Source organism: Bubalus kerabau, chromosome 17, assembly GCF_029407905.1.
Source record: "Bubalus kerabau isolate K-KA32 ecotype Philippines breed swamp buffalo chromosome 17, PCC_UOA_SB_1v2, whole genome shotgun sequence".
Lineage (NCBI taxonomy): Eukaryota > Metazoa > Chordata > Mammalia > Artiodactyla > Bovidae > Bubalus > Bubalus kerabau.
The window spans coordinates 69,594,435-69,613,100 of record NC_073640.1 but is presented as its reverse complement, the minus strand read 5'-3'; the positions used below and the strand labels follow the sequence as shown (position 1 = coordinate 69,613,100).

Genomic DNA, 18,666 nt, shown 5'->3' with positions numbered 1-18,666 from the left:
AGAGGAAGCTACATTACCCAGAAGTCTCTCTGGTGCATGGTCATAGCTGCACAGCCTTGTGGGTAGAGTAGTTTCCACTACCTTAGTTACCTGGGCTTTCTCAAAGTTGGTAGTTCCCGATTGTGGCTAAAGGCTAAGGGAGGATGGAAAGGGCTCTGGGAAATGAGGTTCTGAAGCTGTAAACACAGCAGGGTTTTTCTGCCTCTCAAAGGGCTTATTATACCCAGAGTTCCTTGGAATGTAATCTAGGGCATGTCACAGAAATGTTTAGAGACCTATTATTTCAGACTGCATGAATCGTAGCAAACTTCCAATGACTGCACATAGAAAGGGATCCACCATACTGTAATGTTACTCAGCATCGTCTCATAGTTGTCAGCTATCTTGTTGCTTGTCAAAAACATGAACACTCTGCTTTCCATGAGTTTCAGTAGGTTCGCTCAAACACAATATGAAAAGCCCCCAAAGGGGCTTAGGATGGGAAACATGGAAAAGGGATGTTTGCAGTCACCAAAGTAGCTTAAAAGGGTTATGAGGTGCCCCTGGTTCCCACAGAAAATGTCTTTCCTGCTTGAATAGTCAGTTATTAAGAATGTGAAACCTCTCTAACAGAAGCAGAACTTATCTCGTGCCATCTTCTGCCAGGACAGTGTATGCCCCTCAGAATCTGACCATGTGTGCAAAGGGGCCAGCTTATCCCTGATATAAAGGTTTGTGATTCCATGATCTCATCTCCTTGCTGGGAAGTGGTTTATCACCTCACCTGTAAATTATTGCGACAGTATATACACAGGCAGTTGAGATTTGTCTTTGGAAAAATACTTGTTAAATGGATGTTATTAAATGTTATTCATAATTTTATAGTTTTTCAAGGGAAGTGGCAGAAATGGTTCTAGAGAAATTTATTTGTGACAGTGGGTGAAAAGAAATAAATGAAGTTTGAGTAAGAGTCACTGATCGCTTCTCGGCCTTTCGGCTAAGATCAAGTGTGAGTAAGAGTCACGGAGTCTGAGAAGGCAGAAAATGAAGTCAAGACCTCAAGGCTTGCTGAAACCTTAGACACACTCAGAGTTTGGTTTAAAAATGTGATTATTTTCATATTTGAAAACATGATGCATTAACAGTTTGGAGGCAAGGGTAAAGACAATATTTAAAAAGAGTTGCCAGATAGGTAAAAATGAATAAAGAAATTGTGCTGTTGTGTACTTCAGTTCAGTTCAGTTCAGTTGCTCAGTCGTGTCCGACTCTTTGCGACCCCATGAATTGTAGCACGCCAGGCCTCCCTGTCCATCACCAACTCCCGGAGTTCACCCAGACTCACGTCCAATGAGTCAGTGATGCCATCCAGCCATCTCATCCTCTGTCATCCCCTTTTCCTCCTGCCCCTAATCCCTCCCAGCATCAGAGTCTTATCCAATGAGTCAACTCTTCGCATGAGGTGGCCAAAGTACTGGAGTTTCAGCTTTAGCATACTAACCTATAAATGTTCAGTTACCACTAAAAAGGATTCGGGTACAAGAGTAGCTGCATGACATACATTGGAAATAAGACTTCCAGCTGTTCTATGTAGAGAGCACATGTTCTGTGTCCTGTATTGATACTGTCAGAACACCCTAAATATTCTGATTTCACCTTTTTTTTTTTTAACATTACAAAAAGTTAGCAGTTAGAGCTATTTTTCTCTCACTGTAATTGCCAATTAAATAATTTAGGGGCAACATTAGCTCATAAACATGTCTCCATAAACAACCTTCTCAACAATGCCTTATGGTCTCTTCTGAGAGTCTGGCTAAGGAAGAACAAAAGAGGGGACTGAGAATTAATGTGTTTATTTTTCATAAGTGGAAGGCAAAGACTTCCTTTAGCCAAATTCCAAAATCTTGAACAAGAAAATACAATTTATTAGAGAGAACTTCAGATAACCTGTGAAATCCAGTCAGCAACAGCCTCACACCAGTAAACTCAAGCTTCCAGAAATTAGTGAATAATTGACAGTGCCAACCTTCTAGAATTCAGCCAAGAATGTTCAGGCCCCAGAGTAGCTTAAAAGGTAACAACCAATCAGCGAATGCCTCACTATACAACCCCACTTAGAGCCCAGTAATACTCCTGGAAATTCATTGGTCCTTAAACATGCCCATTTTTTAAAGTGCCAACTCCTGAATGCCAGACTTCCCATTTTGAGGTGACTGCCTGACAACTAGAGCTCTTCTTTGCAGGCAGGAAAACAGGTAGTTCTCCCCCTCTGTCTTTGTACTAGATACCAAGTTCACGCCACTGTTAGTTCACAGCTTTACAAACATTTCAAAGGCTCCGCCTTTTAACTCTCGGTTATGGGTTTGGACTTGTGACAAACTGAAGCGACGCCTTCTGTCTTGCCCACCTTGCTATGATCTATTTTTTGTATAAACGGAATATAAAAATGCAAGTATGCATTTTTTGTGATAGATTTCATGAAGACTGGCAATTTCTTAAATGTGGTAAAAGTCCTCTTCAAGGTCTTTGAATGATATGCGACTATTCATTCAATATTGAAAATGATGGACAACATTATAGTTAAACATGAGAGCTGAATGATTTCTTCAACTAGTATTAAAGCAAGTGAAAAAGTAATTGGTAAGAAAAATTCAGATTAACAAGGTTAAGAAAGAAATAGGAGACGTTGTAAGGAGGTTCCACACTGATTATCATCATCAGTCCTCCATCTCGCACTACTGTTGAGCCTGTATCTCATTAATCAACATTCAGCGGGGAAGGGAACAAGATGAACTGGATGCACCCACTGTAGAAGCTGTGTAACAGCTTTTATGTTTGCTGCGGAAGCCCCACCAAGCTCTGGTGTGCAACGCCTGTCACTGCAGACCCCAGCCTTCCACAGGTCCCCTGTGCCTTGCTTCTCAAGGACAACTTGAGTCCTTGAAGATGTGGTAAACCAGCAGTGGGTCTAAACTCTGCTTTGTGTTGATTTTCTTGGCTTTTCGTTCTCAGTCTGACACCTGGAATTTGTTGTTAGTTCCTAGTTGTTTGAGATACTTGGAGGATCAGGCCATTTCTTTTCAAACCTTTTTTGTTGTCCTTTGAGATACTGGTTATTGTTTTCTGTGCTGTCGAAAAGTGTAGTTTTGTTGTGAGTTGAATCATGGCGGGAACAGAACTGCCCTATGAACCTGTTCAGACCAGCTTCACAGACCAATGGGTTTGCAGTTCTCATAGTACTGGAGGCTACGACAAACTGCCCTGTGAGTAACCAAGAAACCAAATGAGGTCTCGTCCATCTCGAAATTGTTGTATAGTAGTGTGAGCTGGGCAGTATTACAGAGAGAACATTCTCTCCAGTATCCACATGCCAGGGGAATCACTGTGGGTCTGTGGGGTGAGGAGGCCAAACATCAGGTTAGGAAACTAAGGTCCACAAGAATTACATTCCTAGTGACCACTGCCTGGCCTCGGGGTTGTCTAAGTCTGAATCTTCTCTCCCCTGAAAAATCCCTGTATTTCCTATCCCTGTTACAATCCTAATTCTGTGCCTGTCGTGCTGAATAGGATAACTGTACCAAGGATGACTTAAGCCCTCAATGGCCACTCAGGAGAACACCTGATTTGAACAAAAAGGTTCATTTGAGAGACACCTTTGAAAATGAAGAAATTCTTTAAATAATTAGAATTCTCAGGCCCAATGGATAGCCTTTCTTATTAGTACAAGAAGCCTCCAAATTCAATTCTGAAATAAAAGTTACATTACTAAACATTCCTTGGCCAAACCTACTAAGCAAGCAGACAAGCTTCAGCAGGAACAGGGAGACTCAATGCCCTGTAAACCCACCATCTCCATGACCTCCAGCTGCCTCCCACACTCATCTCTCTCCATTCCCACATCCGGGGCCCTCTGCCTACATCCAGCCCTCTCCCCTCCCACATTCAGCTCTCTGTCCTGCCCCTTATCCTTCTGATCGCTCTTCTTAGCCCCTCTCCCCTTGCTCTTTTCCTTGCTGACTCCCTACTATTAAGCAAAAGTCAGATTGACACTGTTTGCAGCCGCAAATTAAGGATTTGTTGCGGGGCACTAACCAAGGGAATGGGGGACAAGACTAGGTCTGCTGCAAGTTGGTCTTTGTTAGGGGTTACTAGAGGGGAAGAACAAAAAAGCTGGGGTTGATCACCATCTTGTGACATTTCTTAATCACAGTTCCAGGAATAAGGATGCCTATGGTTTATGATTCTCTGGTCTGGTGGTCCATGACCTAGAACTTGTCAGCTCGTCTTGTCCTGGATAAACACTCTGGTCTGTACATTAACAATGGTATCAACAACAGTGATTTTAGTCATCTGACTGGCTGATTAGTGTTCAGTTAGCACAAGATTTAGGTAAGAGTGGAAAAGAAAGGGAACAGTTTTGGATAGAGAGGTTAATCATAAACTCAGCAGGGGAACTCAGTTTAGTGGGACTCAGTTTCACCACCTTTTCTTAACAGCTCTCTTAAAACCCCAAATGCCAGTTATCTCTAAAGATCAATGCCAGCCACGAATCAGCAATGCAAGAAATTGTAGATTTTAAACCTTGGATGTAAGCTGAATTAAGAGGTATAAGTAAAGACTCTCTTCAACCCAAGGAAAATCAGCAATTATTAAAAATTTTTAGAATCCTTAAAAAAAATTTTTTTTATAATTCTTTATGGTACATCTAACCAAAGTCACCGAACTTATACAACCTGGTTAGAAGCTAAGATAGTAAGTCAAAGGTGGCAAGAACTGACTGGACTGATCAGGAAGGGACCAACAGGAGTTCCGTTTCCACAATAAACCTAAGGGTCAGAAAGGTCAGGAGTAGGTCCAAGTCTCCTAAAAGCCATAGCTGAAGTATTAACAGCAAAAGTGGGCTGTGTAATAACTTAATCATTAAAACAAAGATATTTTTGACCCATAGGAGATTGTCACAACAGACTAGGAAAAATTCCTAATTTCCAGAGTTGGGAGTCACAGAGGTGCTGATGTAGGAGTATCTGTTTCATGTCATTTTACAATGATGTTAAACTTCAGGTTGGAGACCTAATACAAAAACAGAGCTTAAAAGGTTGTCCTATCTCATGAAGAAAAGCTAACACAAAGAAAATCCCTCAAATCAGGACAGTCAGGGTGCTCTGAGGAAGGAACAACACCCAATAACCTGCCATACTCTTTCACGAAACATGAGTTAACTATATTTGGTCATTCTCATCAGTTCCTGGTAGATATGGGACTACTTTTTCTACATTAAACAACAACACCTTAGCTCAATGTCTTCCTAAGAGTGGAAGATATTTCAAATAACCCCCAGATTTACCCCATTTCAAGAGTAACAGCTGGGTCACTGACTGAAAAATTATGTGCCTTCCTCTGACTACCCCTGCAAATTTAATAGGAAAAGACTTGTTAAATTATATACTCCTCAATACCCTAATTACAAGGGAAATTTTAAAAACAAAAATATTTTTAACTAGATAAAAATTAAAATGCTACATATAAAAATTGATGTGATACAACCAAATTAAATGATTAGAGGGAAACATAAACCTTTAAAGTTTATTACAAAAGAAGAATGTCAATAACCTAACCTTCCATGTTAAGAAACTTGGAAAATAAGACAAAACTAGTCACAAGGCAAGCATTTAAAAAGGAAATAAAAGAGATCAGAACAAAACATTGAAACAGAATACAGAAAAAAAAATTTTTCTAGAAATCAATTAAAGAAAAACTCTCTTTCAAAAGATCAACAAAACTGACAAAACTCTAGGTTGGCTGACAAAAAAAGAAGATAACAAATTAACAAGATCAGGAGTGAAGACACTATTGACCCTACAGAACTTCAGAGTCTCCCAAGGGAATATGATCAACAATCCTAACCCTCTCAAACGAGAAAATTCAGTTAAAATGGACAAATTCCTAGAAAGATACCAATTATCAATTCTGACACAAAGAATTTATATAGAACTATACTAAGATTTTACTGATATACAACATGATCCAGTGGGATTTGCCCCAGGAAATACAAGGTTGGTTTAACATTTGAATGTCAATTAATGAAATATACCATATAAATAAGACACAAGAAAAAAGCCCCCACAGCCATATGATTATCACAATAAATGGAAAGAACTGGAACAGTGAGTCTATACATTCACACTAATATAGCCAAGTGATCTTTAGAAAGGGAGCCAAGGCTAAGGAATGGAGAAAGGATAGTCTTTTCAACAAATGGGGTTTTAAAAAATGATTCAGACACAAATCTTACACTTTTCACAAATATTTTCAGAAAATGGATAATAAACCTAAATACAAAACTACAGAACATCTAGAAGATAACACAGGAGATAATGAAGACCTTAGGTATGGCAAGGAGTTTTAGCTACAACACCAAAAGCACAATCCATTAAAGAAAAACTGAGCATCTTGGAATTGACTAAAATTTAAAATTTCTGCTCTGAAAGCAAAAGACACTGTTAAAAGAATATGGAAAAATATTCATCATAAGTCATTACGGAATTGCAGTTAGAGCAACAACATGCTGTCACCACACACCTATTTGGCAAAACTCCAGAACACGGATGACACCAAGTGCTGACAAAGACACGGAGTGACGGGGTTCTGACCTGTTGCTGCCGGGAACGCAAGATGATTTTTTGCAGCCACTACGGAAGGCAGTGGACTTCCATACTGGACTTCCCTGGTGGTCTAGTGGTTAAGAATTTGCATGCCAGTGTGGGGGACATGGCTTCAGTGCTTGGTCTGGGAAGAATCCCACATGCCACTGAGCACCTAAGCCCATGCGCCGCAACTACCAAGCCTGTGCTGCAACTCCTGAGGCCCGCAAGCCCAGAGCCCATGCTCTGCAACAGGAGAAGCCACCGAAGTGCGAAAGCACGCACCAGAACAAAGAGAGTATCCTCTACTTGCCCCAAGTGGAGAAAGCCTGTGTATGACAATGAACACACAGCACAGCCAAAAAAATGAAAAAGTTTAAAAAAAAAAGAAAACATACCCTTACTATGACCCAGCAAATCATACTCCTTGGCTTGAACCCAAATGAACTGAATACTTACGTCCACTTACACACAATGCATAATGCAGGTTTATTCATAAATGCCAAAACTTGGAAGCAATCAAGATGTTCTTCAGTCAGTGAATGGATAAGCAAACTGTGGTTCATCCATACAATGGAATATAATTCAACGATAACTAATACACAAATCTTCACAGCTGCTTTATTTGTAACAGCCAAACCAGAAACAACCCAAACATCCACTAACAGGTGAATGGATAAAAGAACAATTGTGGTATATCCACACAATGGAATAGTACTCAACAATACAAATGAATAACTGATACATGCAATAATATGGCTTAATGTCAAAAAAGTTACGGTTGGTGAAAAGTGCCCGAGTCCCCACTCTCCACAAAGTATATAATTCTGTTTATATGAAATTCTAGAATATGCTTGCTACTACTTGTGAATTGTGGGCAAGAGGGGTTAGAAAGGACAAGGAGGAAAGGATTATAAAGGGACCCAAGGAATCTCTTGGCTGTGTTGGATATCTCCATTATCTTGATGTGTGGTCTCATCAAATATACACATGCTGAAACAAAAAACGTTTTACACTTTACATACATGCCATTTATTTCATGTCATCATACCTCAACAAAGATGTTAAGAACTAAATATTCCCCATAAATATCCATATTTACCATTCTTCCTGGAAAGTTCCATCTGCCAACTGTTCTGGTTCTACCATATCCCTCTCTACACAATTTAGGAGCATAAGCCCTGCCTCAGGATCAGCAAAAACTGCAGAGCATGAAGTCCACATCCACCTTAGTCACTAGGAATGCTGGCTGGTCAGAGAAGCCTGAGCCCTGGATCTTTCTTCTGTCACTGCTGGGGTTCCTGCCTGTGCAGTGATGGCCAGAACATCAACAGCCCAGGGAGGTACAGGAATCCACAAACCTTTATTTACTGAGACAGTGTGTTGGCCACAGGAGACTCAGAGGTGTGAAGGCCCTGAGAATTTCTGTATACTTTCATGCCATAGAGCCAAAATCGCAGGGACATATAGAGACGCTGCCTTAAGAACAGACACCCATCCTCATGAGCCTCAGTCATCCCCACTCCATTATCTCAGTGTCTCTGTACCAACGATTCCCACCTTTGCCGGTGTGAGTCCTATCATCTTGAACAGGGACACAGTGCGTTGACTGCATTCATAAGGCCCTTCTCCCAGTGAAGTTTCTGGGCGTTAAACAAGTTTAAGAGACGCAGCTAAAGAGTCACCAAAACTGTGGCATTCATGAGGTCCTTCTCCAGGGTGAGCTTTCTGGTGCCGAACAAGATGGGAGCTTCTGCTATAGGCCTTCCCACATTCATTGCACACGTAAGGCTTTTCTCCAGTGTGAACTCTCTGGTGTAGAATGAGGCTAGAGTTGCGGCTAAAGAATTTCCCGCATTCACTGCACTTATAAGGTCTCGCTCCAGTGTGAACTTTCTTGTGCTGAACAAGGTGGGAGCTACTAATGTAAGCTTTTCCGCATTCACTACACACATAAGGCCTTGCTCCACTGTGAACTCTCTGGTGTAGAATGAGGCTAGAATTGTGGCTAAAGCATTTCCCACATTCACTGCATTCATAAGGCTTCGCTCCAGTGTGAATTCTCTGGTGCACAATGAGGTTGGAGCTATGGCTAAAGAGCTTTCCACAGTCACTGCACTCATAAGGCCTTTCTCCAGTGTGGATTTTCCGGTGCTGCACAAGTGTATCTTTACGGCTAAAGGCCTTTCCACACTCACTGCACTCATAAGGCCGTGCACCAGTGTGAATTATCTGGTGCTGAACAAGTGTGTCTTTGCAGCCAAAAGCCTTCCCACATTTGCCGCACACGTAAGACTTTGCTCCTGTGTGGACTCTCCTATGTTTAATGAGGCTGGAGTTATGGCTAAAGAATTTTCCACATTCAATGCACTCATAAGGCCTCGCCCCGGTGTGAATCCTCCAGTGCTCAATAAGGTGAGAGCTTTGGCTAAAGAATTTTCCACATTCACTGCACTCATACGGCCTTTCCCCTGTGTGAAATCTCTGGTGCTGCACAAGTGTGTCTTTACGACTGAAGGCCTTCCCACATTCACTGCATTTATAAGGCCTTTCTCCGGTGTGAATCCTCTGGTGCTGCACGAGGTGGGAGCTTCTGCTGTAGGCTTTTCCACATTCAGTGCAGTCGTAAGACCTTTCTCCAGTGTGAACTCTCTGGTGCTGCACAAGCGTGTCTTTGCGGCTGAAGGCCTTTCCGCATTCACTGCAAGTATATTGTCTTTTGCCAGTGTGAAATTTCTGGTGAGTTTTTAGGTGAGACAAGTTAATGAAGGCCTTTCCACACTCCTTGCACACATGTGATGTTTCCCCACCATGAAGTCTTCTATGATGAATAAGACTGGATTTCTCCTTGGACAGATTTCCACAAGGTAGGCACCTAAAGGATTGCACTTCAACCGCCTGAGTTATCTGGCTGTCGAGGAGACTGAAGGCGTTCATGAAGGCTTTCTCATCGTCAGCACAACTGAAAAACATCAGTTCATCACTGTCTCCCTGGTGACAACTGAGACTCAACTTGTGTGCAAATGATTCCACAAACTCAGCTGTTCTGTGTGGACTCAGTCCACTGTGAGTGCTCTGGTGCTGGAAAAGGCTAGAGCTATCCAGCATGTCCATCCCTCTCCCCCTGCAAGTACAAGGTCTCCCTAACTCATAGGCAGCACAGCTCTTCACACATGAGGTCTCATCACCACCCCCCTGGACGGGATCGTGCCCACTATGTGGTTTCTGGTGCTGATGAGAGTTTTCACTCAACAGGAATCCTCGCCCACAGGGGTCACGTGTGTCCAGGTTCTGTGCAGGGCATGAACCCTGGTGTTCAGCCAGGTGGAAAATGTCTTTTAAGAGCGGGTCACTTCTCTCACACGGATGGACTTTCTGGATAAGTGGACAGGACCCAGGAGTCCTGACCTCTGACACTCCTTCTACACAAACAATCTGCTCGGAAGGGGCCTCCTCATTGTCTGCTTCACACCAACAACCTGAAAGCAAAGAAATGCTAGTGAAGGACATGCTGACTTTGGTGGGAAGCAGCAAGTCCATCACCTCCGAGTGTGTGACACACCAGTGAGTGAGTCCTTGGGCTTTTGCAGGATGAGGGGCCAGGGTCAGTGAAGAAGGGCCCATTGTCACTCCTGGGCCTTGGACGGTATGGAGGACTTCTAATGATGGGTAAAGACACAATGGCGGTGGAAAGTACTGGAAGCAGAGGTGAGGTCTCCAACTCACTCCTCTACAAAGGGTTTCGGCAGGGCCTTGGCTTTTGGTGTCAGGTGAGCCTGGTGCGGAAGGCTGTGTCCAGGCCCGGGAAAATCTGATCGCAAGTAAGTAGGTGGCTGTTCTGGACTCCTTCCAGATACGTGCACAACTGGTAACTGGCAAAGCAGCCAGTGTTACAGAGCATGTCAGAGTAAGCTGAGGAGAATGAGTGACAGAGGCCAGAGAGGCGGGAAAACAGCCAAGGGAAGGCAGACAGAGGAGAAACGCCAAGTGTAATGAACGGTGAGGAAAGGGAGAAGTGAGGTACTGCTCAGGGCCTTGGCAAGAAAACACCGGTGAACAGGCTGGCAGCACAGCGTGAGCGCTGCCCCCAGATGCTCCCTCAGTTCCCGTGTGGCGGTGCTAGGCTCTCTCTGGCCTCTCAGTGTGGCTGGGGTCAGGTCCACCCACAAGCACCCGGGGCTTTCTGCCTATATGCCACTGGGCAACTACATGGGATCTGGAAGGTGGAAGTTGTGGGGGAAAAAAAAAAGGGAGACAATAACAACATTCTGGATCAGCCCTACTCCAATTTAAAAAAAAAAAAAAGGCAGGGCAAATGAAAGGCCCAGACAGACCCATCCCACAGAGAAGAGAAAATGTTAAAAAAACAAAAACCTGAAGGAGGACTTGCCAGAAAACCCCTATGCCCTCCACAAGCAGCGACTATGTTAGCACCTGTAACTCCTGGCACGGTCCGTCCCCAAGAACCGTCAGCCAGAGCCCTGCACTCCTAACCTGACCGAGAACGGCTTTGGGCAGCAGGTGTCAGACTGCTCAGGGAGGGGACACCACCACGGCTCTGCCTGGGCATCCACAGCCCCTACCCTGGGAACCAAGACGGGAGGGGGAAGAGCCCCTGATTTGGCAGGACAGGAAGAGCTGCCCCCAGGGCACCAGGGAAAAACCGAACCCAAGGACACTGCAGCAGGCATGTGGGCCTGTGGCAGGCAGCCTCTCCGATGGCCCAGGAAGACCTGTTGCCCAGTGTTCTTGCCCTTGCATGAGCCACTTCCCTTGACCAGAGGCTGCACTGACTGACCCAGTTCTAAGAACAGAACAGAGAAAAATGATGGGGTCACTGTTTCCAGGTCGGGTTAGAAAAGGACAAGCTACCGTCCTGGACATTCTCTCTGCTCAGAAAGAAGGTTCCTTCCCTGCTGTGAGATGCGCTACAGAAAGGCTAGGGTAACAAGGAAGCCAGGGGGCCTCTGGCCAACAGCCTTACAGTCCAACAAGCCACAAGAAACGACCTCTTTGAACCACAAAACACGAGTTTGTGAGTGAGATCCTCCCGAGAATGGCCTTCTGATGAGAATAGTTTGGCTGGGAACTTGACTGAAGCCTCATGACAGACCCTGAGCCAAAAGCACCAGGTAAGCTGTGATGAGTACCCAACACACTGAAACTTACATAAGGCCTTTTTATTTTTTACATCACTCACTTTTGGAGTAGTCTGACATGTACCAATAGGTAACTGAAACAGGGACTTACCCAAGGCGGCCACATGTGCGAAGTTCTCCAGCATCACATCGCGGTACAGGAGTCTCTGAGCTTCCTCCAGCAGCTCCCACTCCTCCCGGGAGAAGTACACGAACACATCCTCGAAGGTCACACCACCCTGCCACGATGGGGACAGCTGAGCCCACACACAACAGGACTCCCCAGGCCCCCCGCTCACCTCCCACCCCCTGACTCCTCTGCTTCCCAGCTTCCCAACTCGGAGGCAATACTTGGCCATGACACCACTCCTGGCTGCCCTCTCCTGTCCCTCTGATCACCGTGTGCAGCCCAGAGCAAAATCAGGCAGGCGGGCAGACAGACTATGTAAGCCATGGGTCCAGCAGGAAGGGCACCAAACACTCTCCCGCTGGCATCCTCCTGACCATGCCTCCCAGAAACAACTTTCAGGCCATCAGTCCATGCTCCTCCCACCATGTACATCACTCTGAACCACACCTTCTTCATATCTGGGGTTCCCCTCCTTTAAGACTGAAAACTTTCCAGTCCACACTTCCAAGGCACACCCCACCCCTGAAACCACTCTGCACACAGCATCCAGGAAGAACTCCTTTGTGTTTATGACAGGCTGCACTGCCACCCCAGCGCCTGACCCAGTGCTCAGCGCCCGGTTGGGACCTTCTTTGCCACCATCAGCACTTCCGTGGACCACTGCGGTAGCCGCCTCCCTCACGCCCACACTCCATTCTCAACCAGACAGCAGCCAGAGGGAGCCTGTTAAGATCTGATTCAGGGCATCTCTCTTCTGCTCCAAATCTTCCATGTCTTTTGTGCATGCCACACACATGTTCAGTCACTTAGTTGAGTCTGCCTCTTTGGGACCCTACAGACTGCAGCCCACCCGATTCCTCTGTCTATGGGATTTCCCAGGCAGGACTACTGGGAATGGGTTGCCATTCCCTCCTCCAGGGGATCTTCCTGACCTAGGGATTAAACCCGTGTCTCTTGCGTCTTCTACACTGAAGGCAGACTCTATCACTGAGGCATCTGGGAAGCCCATGTCTTTCATCACCTTCAAAACAAGAAGCCCAGTTCCTCAGCCTGCCATTCTTGCCCAACTCCTGACCCTTTTCTCAACAGACAGAACTAAGACCCGTGGCTCCTTAAGGACTCCCAACTCAATCTTACCTCTAAGTATTTGCATAAGATGTTCCTGAGTCTAATACACCAGTCCAGTCTTCCTTCTACTGGCTGCCCAAAGCAGGAACCTCTTCATATAACTCCTGGCTTAGATTCAGGGTGCTGGGCTAGAAAGGACTCCTCCTTTAAGGCCCCCAGACTCAAGCGCAGAAGGAGGGACAGGTGAAGAGTCCCAGAACATCAATACGTCTCATCAGAAAACCTCCATCGGCCCTACTTTTTAAAAACATACAAAATTCACACACTTCTCTAACGTCCACAGCCACCACTCTAGTCACCCACAATCAACACATTTGGACTATTGCAGTCGACTCCCTCCTGGTCTCACGTCCCACCCTCAGGCTTCCCCAGTCTTTCCATCGTGCTACCAGAGGGAGCCTGTTAACACCAACGTCAGATCACCTCCCTTCTCTGTTATAAACCTTCCGTGGTTCCCATCACCGTCAGAACAGAGGTCCAGCTCCCCAGGCTGCCATTCCAGTCCGACTCCTGACTCAGCTCTCTGTTGTCAGCACACATAACCGCAGAGACCTGCCGTTTCCAGAACATGCCGAATTCAACCTCACCTCCAAGTGTTGATATCTGGGGGCTCCTAAGCCCTGGAAACCATTTCGCACCTCATCCAGTCAACACTGGGAACGGGATCCTCCCCACGTATTCACCGTCAATGACCGCCCTTCACCGCCTTCTTACTCAAGAGAAGGGAGCGACGAAGGCCAAGTTCGGAAAGCCTGAGAACATAACATCCCCCCACCTGAGTCGGTGCGGGCTTGAGGGACCCTCACTCACCTGAGCCCAGTTCATTAGCGCCGCAGCCGCCATGGGGTCCTGTGAGTAGAACCAGGTCGAGAAACGCGATTGGAGTGGGAACAGCGGGTCCCGCACACCCCCTGGGTGCGGTGGGCCCTGGACGATGGTCGAGCTCCGAGCCTTGGTTTCCTCCTGGTCAAAACGGCGCACGGGCTCTGGGTGCCGCCTCCGGAAGCGAACGAGGACGGAGAGCGAGCGCGAAGGCCTGGGAAGGAGTACAGCCCCAGCCCACTGCTCCGCGCTAGGCGGCCCGTCCCACGGCGGCGACCATGGATCTTAATAAGGTCGCCGACGGAGGCCCCAACCTTATTACCGTCCTTTCCTATTCGCGTCTCAAGAGTCGCATGGAAAGCGGAGCCCAGGCCGACTCGCAGATTCCGCCGCCACTCTAGACATTCCCGGCGCCAGCAAAATACGTCACGACCGTGACGCCGGAAGTCCCGCCTCTGTCTGAAAGAGCCGGCGGAAACGCGCATCTTCTGGGCTGCCATTGGCGCAGAGCGGATGTGCCGCAAAACAGACTCCTGGGTAAAGGAGTCTGTGGCCCACATCCAACCAGGGAAAAGGCCGATTTCTGGTTGTCCCCAACAGCTGCGCGGAGGCAGGTGGAGAAAGATCCGAGAAAAATTACGTCCTTAAGTACTAGAAGGTGTTAGTTGCTCAGTTGGGTCCGACTCTTTGTGACCCATGGCCTGTAGCCCCCCTGGCTCCTCGGTCCATGGAATTCTCCAGGCAAGACTACTGGAGTGGGTTGACATTCCCTCCTCTAGGGAATCTTCCTGACCCAGGGATTGAACCCGAGTCTCCTGCATTGCCATCTGAGCCATCCGGGAAGTGCCCGACCTCCCCATAAACGCGACGCGCCCAGATTTCTGTGATGACATGTAGGAAAGCGGCGTCCTCCGACGTCTCCAGCAGGTGGAGCATTCTTTCATCCTGGGAGAGCTGCTTCACCTCTTGGGAGTTTTGGAGACTGAGATTTAAATTGAATGGATGGAAGGGAATTCTCTGGTGGCCCAGAGGGTTAGGACTCTGGCCTTCCACAACAGGGGGCCCGGGTTTGTTCCCTAGACGGGAACTACGAACCCCAAGCTACTCTCGCGGCCAAAAGGAAAAAAAAAAAAAATTGAAGATCGATATCCCTGTCTTGTGCAGTCTTCATGTAGTAACATGAAATGTTCCTGCTATTCGTTGATATCCAAAACGGGCTCAGCATCCCTTCTGAACTTGCTCAAAAAGCACATTCTGGGGTCCAACCTACACTTTCTGACACAAAAACCCTGGGCGTGGGAACTGAAAGTCATGACCACCTCCCTACCCCAACTACAGCAACTAAAATGGGAAAATACCTTCCAAATGGGAAATCAGATGAAAAGTGCTTAGCACAAGACCTGGTGCTGAACACACACAAGCTGTTACTGTTACTATTCATCATGACCACAATTTCTTACACATACAGCTAGAGGAGGATGTCGGAGGCTCCTCTTCGCAGAATCACTGATCATATTTTTCAAAATATAAATACAATCAGTCTTGACTCACCAAGTAGCATTATAGGTAATGGCAAACATTTTGCATAGACCACAGCTGTATACCTGTAAGTTCATTCTATTTTTTAAAACAATAAATGCAGGCAATTGTCATAAACTACTAGGTCTATTGTCAAACAGATGCATTTCTACAGACCATATGACTCAAAACGTTGACATATCAAGAGTAATTTCTATTAGACTTAAATGGGCAGTGGAGTTAACATAGTTTCATATCATGGTTCACTGTGTGAGATGACAAAATTTCATTCATGCCTAATTCAGAAGAACAAACTCAGGCTCCTCCTGCCTTCCACCATAACCCTCAACAGGCAGACCTGGCACTAATGTATGATCGTCAGATGGCCCAGCCTGATATCTAGTGGCTCAAGGTCATGGAATATGGTCCTCTTCAAGATATCATCTTTCCATCACCTGGAGCTACAGCTCCCACAGAAGTAATAATTCCTGGGGAGGTATGACAACTGGAACTACTGAGGTCCACAGAGGTACCCCAGGAAGGAGTATAAATGAGAAGATAAACTGAAGAAACATTTTTCGCAATCACTCCAGCCCATTTCCATTGGCCAAAATTTATTTGCATGCTTCCAAGTTAAGTTAGGGAAGGTGGTGGGACATGCCTATCCTCCTGGGTGTCTAGAAGGAGAAAAGAGTATTGGGGAACAAGTAGCCAGTTTTCTAGCACAAAATATTGATTAGATCACCAGATGCCCATTTTTATTATTCATCTTCTACATTCTACACTCTTACATCCTCATTCATGTGACCAGATCATGTTCCTATTGATGGTTGGGTTGGTTGTTTCAACCTCTTGACTGTTATCAATAAACTTGTTACAAACTTTCATGTATATATATCTGGGAGAAAAAAAGTCCTCATTTTAAATGGGTATATGCTTGGAATTGGATTTGCTTATTTCTAATATATACATATCGGAGAAGGCAATGGCACCCCACTCCAGTACTCTTGCCTGGAAAATCCCATGGACAGCAGAGCCTGGTGGGCTGCAGTCCATGGGGTCGCTGAGGGTCGGACGCGACTAAGCGACTTCACTTTCACTTTTCACTTTCATGCATTGGAGAAGGAAATGGCAACCCACTCCAGTGTTCTTGCCTGGAGAATCCCAGGGACGGGGGAGCCTGGTGGGCTGATACATATATACATATGTTGCAATTTAACCTTGATACATAAAGAGTTAAAATTGAAATTAATTAAAACACTGTGTAAGAATTAATTAATTGGCTTGTGCAATTTGCAACAGAAACCATTGGGTGTACCATAACCATTTGTAAACTGCATTGTGAGCAACTGCTCAGTCATGTCTGAGCATGACTGGGACATGCTGAGACTCTTTCTGACCCTATGGACTGTAGCCCTCCAGGCTCCTCTGTCCAAAGAATTCTCTAGGCAAGAATACTGGAGTGGGGTGCCATTTCCTGCTCTGGGGAATCTTCCCAACCCAGAGATCAAATCCACATCTCTTGCATTTCCTGCCCTGGCAGGCGGATTTTTACCAGTGTGGCACCTGGGAAGCACGTCACACCCTTTGGATCAATAAAATTTGTAATCAACTTACATAATCTATATGCACTTTTTTTAATATAAATTTATTTTAATTGGAGGCTAATTACTTTATAACATTGTATTGGTTTTGCCACACATCAACATGAATCCGCCACGGGTTGTACACGTGTTCCCCATCCTGAACCCCCCCTCCCACCTCCATCTCCATACCATCCCTCTGGGTCATCCCAGTGCACCAGCCCCAAGCATCCTGTATCATGCATCGAACCTGGACGGGCGATTTGTTTCACATATGATATTATACATGTTTCAGTGCCATTCTCCCAAATCACCCCACCCTCACCCTTTCCCACAGAGTCCAAAAGACTGTTCTATACATCTGTGTCTCTTTTGCTGTCTTGCATACAGGGTTATCGTTACCATCTTTCTAAATTCCATATATATGCGTCAGTATACTGTATTGGTGTTTTTCTTTCTGACTTACTTCACTCTGTATAATAGGCTCCAGTTTCATCCACCTCATTAGATGCACTTTTTCCTTAAGAGCAGAGTAAATGTTTAACATCACTTTCTATGTGTATACGTCTGATTATCTGCATTTGGGAATGCCCATGTAAATGTGTGTGTATGTGAGCAAGTAAGCTGTAAGTAAGTGAGCTGTTGTGTGTGTCTCTGGATGGTTCTACCTATTCATGTACAACCATCTGTACATCTGTCAACGTGGCTGTAGAGGTGTCTACCTTTGCATCTCTTCATGTGCCCCTCTCTCCATGTACCCGTTCCTGCTGTCCTTGTGTTCTCCTGTGTAGCCTCTGTGTGTGTCTAGGAGTTTTTCTCTGGATGTCTCCACACTCCTTCTGCACACCAGTGCCCCATGTCTGCATGTACGTATCTTTGTGCCAGTGCATGCATCTGTGTGTTGTACATGCACATCCCTGTGAGCACTGTTCATGGTATGTATGGGACTTGTGAGCACACGTATCTGGGTGTCCTGTGTCTGTTTTCATGAGTGTGTGTGTCTTTGGTCAATATAAATATATCCTCTCTACTCTGTGTCCTGGTGGGTATCCGTGTGTACATCTGCATAAGGTTTTGTGTCCCGCATATGTGTCCAAGCTGCACGTCTGCAGATTCATTTTTGTGGAACCCTCTGTGTGATGGTGTTGTAGTCTCCTGCTAGTCTCTGTAAGTCCCATGACCTCTCTGAGTGTGCCCTGCATGTGCCTGCCTCTGGGTGCCCATGACAAGGTGTCCATACTGGACCCACATCTCCTGCTCTGCATTAGCCTCGTCACCCTAAGGGAGTCTTGCCATAAGGGCTTCGCAAACAGCTGGGCGCTCCTGGAACAGCATCCCTGCAGGAATATATGTGCCCTTGGCTTGTCCCAGTGCAGAATTCACCTTCTCTGGGAGACCCCACTAACAAGCCCCTCAGGTGGGCCACCTCTGTGCCCAGACCCTACCCTCAGAACTCCCTATGCTGAACTTTCAATTTCTCACATGCCTCAGGATCACCACATGCCCTGCTCCCTATCACTGCACAGGAGGTTCCCTCTGCCTAGAATTCGACATGTGGGCTGATTTCTGTCTGTATCTCAGGTTCAAATTACATGCCATGGAAAGGGGGACAGCAGAGTTCAGGGGGCCTGGGGATCAGGCAGCCAGTCTGACACTCACCTCTGAACTCTGGGTTTTTCCTGTTGAACACTGTTCCCCTAAAATGAAGACTGCCAGCTATTTCTCCAGCA

The 18,666-nt window shown here is 45.9% G+C and overlaps 1 protein-coding gene across 5 annotated transcripts; it reads right to left on the bottom strand.

Moving 5' to 3' along the window:
* Positions 1-5,532: 5,532 nt before the first annotated feature.
* On the bottom strand, positions 5,533-15,080 carry ZNF304 (zinc finger protein 304). 5 transcript variants are annotated; one of them, XM_055553702.1, is made up of 5 exons: positions 13,824-14,419; positions 13,457-13,565; positions 13,023-13,250; positions 11,868-11,994; positions 5,533-10,096 (listed from the first exon to the last, which is right to left on the bottom strand). In XM_055553702.1, exons 4-5 carry the CDS (start codon positions 11,899-11,901, stop codon positions 8,268-8,270), a joined length of 1,863 nt encoding a protein of 620 aa, XP_055409677.1. In that variant the 5' UTR covers positions 11,902-11,994; positions 13,023-13,250; positions 13,457-13,565; positions 13,824-14,419; the 3' UTR covers positions 5,533-8,267. The 5 variants fall into 5 exon arrangements, with proteins under 5 accessions (XP_055409677.1, XP_055409675.1, XP_055409676.1 ...); XM_055553700.1 differs by lacking the exon at positions 13,457-13,565; XM_055553701.1 differs by lacking the exon at positions 13,457-13,565 and having other exon boundaries at positions 13,023-13,247.
* Positions 15,081-18,666: the final 3,586 nt, after the last annotated feature.

Excerpts from the sequence above, each read along its gene's own strand:
- ZNF304 (XM_055553699.1), bottom strand. The coding sequence starts at position 13,856 with ATGGCGGCTGCGGCGCTAATGAACTGGGCTCAG. Across the intron at positions 11,995-13,823 it reads CGCTAATGAACTGGGCTCAG|GGTGGTGTGACCTTCGAGGA; the intron begins GTGAGTGAGGGT and ends CCATCGTGGCAG. Across the intron at positions 10,097-11,867 it reads CGCACATGTGGCCGCCTTGG|GTTGTTGGTGTGAAGCAGAC; the intron begins GTAAGTCCCTGT and ends CTTTGCTTTCAG.